General features: G+C 39.0%; 1 protein-coding gene across 3 annotated transcripts in view; it reads right to left on the bottom strand.

The window, feature by feature from the left end:
• LPIN1 (lipin 1) overlaps positions 1-3,200 on the bottom strand; it is a 140,129-nt gene extending 136,929 nt beyond the window's left edge. For 2 of the 3 annotated variants that reach the window (XM_025201839.1, XM_025201840.1), the window contains exon 1: positions 3,050-3,199. In XM_025201839.1, the coding sequence (XP_025057624.1) occupies positions 3,050-3,130 (81 nt within the window). In that variant the 5' untranslated portion in view covers positions 3,131-3,199. Of the gene's footprint in view, positions 1-3,049 lie in introns of all 3 variants that reach the window. The other variant, XR_003093596.1, reaches the window with a different exon arrangement.
• Between the last annotated feature and the right edge of the window lie 903 nt (positions 3,201-4,103).

The following is a 4,103-nucleotide window of genomic DNA, read 5'->3' as shown; positions in this document are numbered from 1 at the left end:
TATGCCTCTGTATGAAACTGCATGTGTGGTCTTTGGGACCCTTCACGGTGAATCAAAAAAAGCATTTTTAAAGCCTAGAATATTTGAAAAATGAAAGTATTTTCATTTTTGGAAGCATGCTAACTTTTTATAAAAAGCCATAACAGTAATAATAATAATAATAAAAGAAAATAGGTTGGTCTAAGTGTAGCAGAAAGCTCCCTTTTCCTCCTGCCTGCATTTTCTCTCCCCTCTTTGGATATGTTTCTCTTTTTCTACCTTTTCTTCCTTCTTCTCTCTTTCACTTTAAGATAAGGAATTGTGTTTTAAAATTTGTGTGTGTGCATTTTGTATCCCCCCCTTGTAGTTTGGTATTTTTATCTATTTGTGTGCCATGGCATTTGTAGCTTATAAAAGCTCACCTTTCAACTTTCAACTGAATATGTTTAGTTTAATAAGTAAATTATACATTGTAACAATGTTAACAAGGGCAGGAATCAAACTGCCCTTCCCTGTATCAGGCTGGCCTCTGAAAGAGTGAGTGAATCAGTGATTGAATGTGTAACATAGTAGCAGGCAGCAATTATCACCTGGAAGCTGCGGATCAACCAAGGGAAGAACTCAATAGAAGACAATGTGACAACTGGGAAATCTACATGCGGACGACCCCTGGGGCTGACAGATGCTGTCCAGTAGCCACCGAGGGGGGGGAAGTCCCACAAGGGTCAATGACCCCTGGATTGGGCAAACCTGAAAACTGGGGAGTCACCAAAGTCTGCCAGGGACAGATAAAAGGCAGTGAAAAGTGACCCTCAGTGGCGCCTTCTTGATCTCGATCTCCAACTCCACCAGACCTGTCCAGCCAGAAGGACCAGCTGGCGACCCCTTTCTAGAGGATAACACCATGCTGAAAGAAGCCTCGACTGGCCATCGACGGCAGACTCCAGCGCTTGTAGGATAGGTATACCTGACTCTGTAGCCTGCTACTGTGTGTGTGTGTGTGTGTGTGTGTGTGCATGTGTGTGTGTGGGGACCAGCCCCAAGGTTTATGATTACAGTGTTTCAATCTGCCTAATAAACTAGAATTTTAAGGATCCCGAGTTGGACATTTGTAGCCAACATAAGTACTCTTAGTGTAGTTTGTTACCCCATTCATTGACATCATTTGTATCCTTCAGTATTTGGGGGAAGATTCAACTTGGGAGTTATTTGTTCTGGACTTCTGGATCTTTCAAATATATTCTTTGAGTTCTCTTATGAACTCTGTATGGTCCACAGCCTTCTACCCAGTGTAATAAATGTCTACAGTTGAGCAAGACAACAAATTCCTGCTGAAGCATTTTATAAATCCCTGGAGGCAATGCTACTGTGCTCCTTTAAACGACTTGACAGAACCATAGGTCTAACAACTTCAAGAACTCAACAGCAGTAGCTCTGAATGCCTTTTAATGCATTTTCTGCAAGCAGATGTCCAAGATATGATCATTAACAGAATGGCTACACAGTTAATTATGCAATGCACATATCTGGTCCTTTAAAAATAGTTCCATGTAGCAGTGGGTTTGGTATTTTTGCCTTGAAAATTTCAAAATTAGTAAATATTAAAGAAATCCCCAGAATAAACCTTGAGGTAAAATTAAGATCATAAATTCTCATCACTAAATAAATGCAGAATATTGTAGACATTTATTACACTGAAAGATGGGATTCTTTTCCAATTTAAATTATCATCACCACACAATTAAGAGTGTGGAAATACAGATGCAAGTTTCTCTACAATATAGCTCAAAGTGACTTCAGAGCTTTCACCATATGACTCCAATTACCACCCCTTCACATTCATCTACCATATTAATGTATCCTAAATACAGTTTCACAAATCCTCACCTACCTTCACTGTAAAAATCCAAATCTACAGAGTGCCTCCCTACCCATCAAAAGCAGGCCCTTACTTAAGAAGCAAGCCCTCTCACACATCAACAGTCTGAGATGTTGACAGTGAGAACTGCTAATATTTCCTCTCTTATGCTCCAGGTACAGGGCCCTTATTCATGATTAAATATTAAACCTACAATTCCACCTTCCAAATGAAATGTCCTTGTAATAAATCTATATGCATTGGCTGAAAGGGTTAATACAATACCCACATGTATATCACCTTACCCATGTTTCTAAGCCTTTCCCTGAGCACTCACAGACATCATGCGATAGTTATAACTCTCTCAAATATCTGTTTCCACGATGATCATTGGTGTCAACATTTAAACAGAGATAAAGAGAGTTAAGAGAGTTAAGGTGGTTTATGCAAATAGATCCATGAATTTCAATAAATTCAGCCTGTTCTTTTATTAGCTACATCATTAAAAAAAAATTTTTAAGTAATTCATATGGATGATCTTATTTTTATCTCAATAAGAGATTTTGGAGACCTACACAGAATTCCCAATCAATTTAGCTCACATTCTTATTCACATTTAAAAATGCCGTGAAAGTAAATGCCCTACAGAAAGTCATCCTGTTCAGCAGTGAGAGGCTTTAGGTTTGGATTAAAAAAAACTTGGGGCCCCAGAACTAATGATCCTCTGGTAATCAGGATCCCGAGGCAAACTTATTTTTAATAGGACTCTACTTTATCAGCTAATGCAGTAATAAATCAGACTTTATATACTGAGGTTTCATTGCCTTTTTTGTTAATCCATGTCTGGGCATCATTCTCAAAATCATCCTCTGACTTCCCTCCATCTATAGCAAACCCCCTTCCACAGTAATGCTTTACTCAGCCAACAGGGCATCAAGGAGAACTATAAAAATACAGCTGTATTTTCCCTGCTGCAACTAACTGGAGAGATTGCAAAGCTAAGTAACAGTACCACCCCCCACCCAAATATATTTCTAAAATATTTGCAAATAGGCTTAGAAAGGAAAATCTAACAATTAAACTCTTAACCCATGATAGAAAAGTCAAACCATACTAAGTAGGGGCAGGTTCTGTTCCATATAGGTTTTTACAGCACAACAAACAACTCTCTTCTGCTTTAAATGTTGTTTAAGTAGGTTTATAAGGTCTTACCCAAGACCAGGGAGATTCTGCAGAGCTCCCTGCATGTTCTGCATCTCCTGATGACATCTTGAGATGATTGTTTTCCTCCATTCCCAGGAAAATTCTTTATCCACGGCTGCTAGAATCTAGTCTTAGCTTTGGTCCTAAACAAAAATGCTGTGTTCAAGTAATACTTGTTGACAACAGAGATCCAGAGAATAAAATTTCCTACTGATCATGTTTACTTGCTAATTTTACCTGCTCAAGCTCTTGGAACCACAGCCAAACCAAGAAACATGAGCCCAATGAGCTAGCGCACACTTTCCTTGCAACTGACTCCTCAAGTATTCCAATTAAGTCACAAGCTTCAGCAAAAACTGTATGGTTTACAAACACAAAACAGCCAGACAGATGGTTCTTATTTTAAACTGTTTTTTTATGGTTAGATACATTTTATTAGTTTCATTTACTGTGAACAACAATCTAAGGAATTTGCAAGCATTTTACTATTATTATTAATTGTATTTATTATGGATTTCAGTTCATTAGTTATTTGTTTCAGATGATTCTTGAGCATCACAATTTAATTCTGCCTTCCACATAGCCATAGAACTCCATGGCCATAAAAAATGGCCACATAAGAATAATCAAAGATAAAATTTGGCCCTTACAGCCTGTGTTTATACTTTCATTCTGTAGGGCAGAACCTTAGGATTGGACGTACAAGCTTCAAGAGAAAAGTGATTTCCCCAAATCCAGGTTTTACTCAGTAGTAAATGTGAACCTCACAAATTTTGATGTATTTCCCTTTTCCCAAACTTTTCTCCTTCCACTGCAGAAACTGAAAAGGCTATTGCTTTCCCATCTGTCACTACCTCGATACTAGTTTTATGCCAGTACTTTCAGGCCTCCTTCCTTTCTACCACCCCTGTGGGGGAGGGGCTGGGAGATGGGAAGCTGTATTTGATATCTTGTGCCAGCTTCCAGCAGGGAAAGGACTCTTCCTTCTGCCAGCACCAGCTGTTCCTGCAGCACTGTGGGAACACCAGCTGTTGCTGGTGCCCCTGCAGCACTGATGATAGCA

Source organism: Alligator sinensis, unplaced genomic scaffold (assembly GCF_000455745.1).
Source record: "Alligator sinensis unplaced genomic scaffold, ASM45574v1 scaffold678_1, whole genome shotgun sequence".
NCBI classification, from domain to species: Eukaryota; Metazoa; Chordata; order Crocodylia; family Alligatoridae; genus Alligator; species Alligator sinensis.
This window is presented reverse-complemented; position numbering and strand designations above follow the sequence as displayed.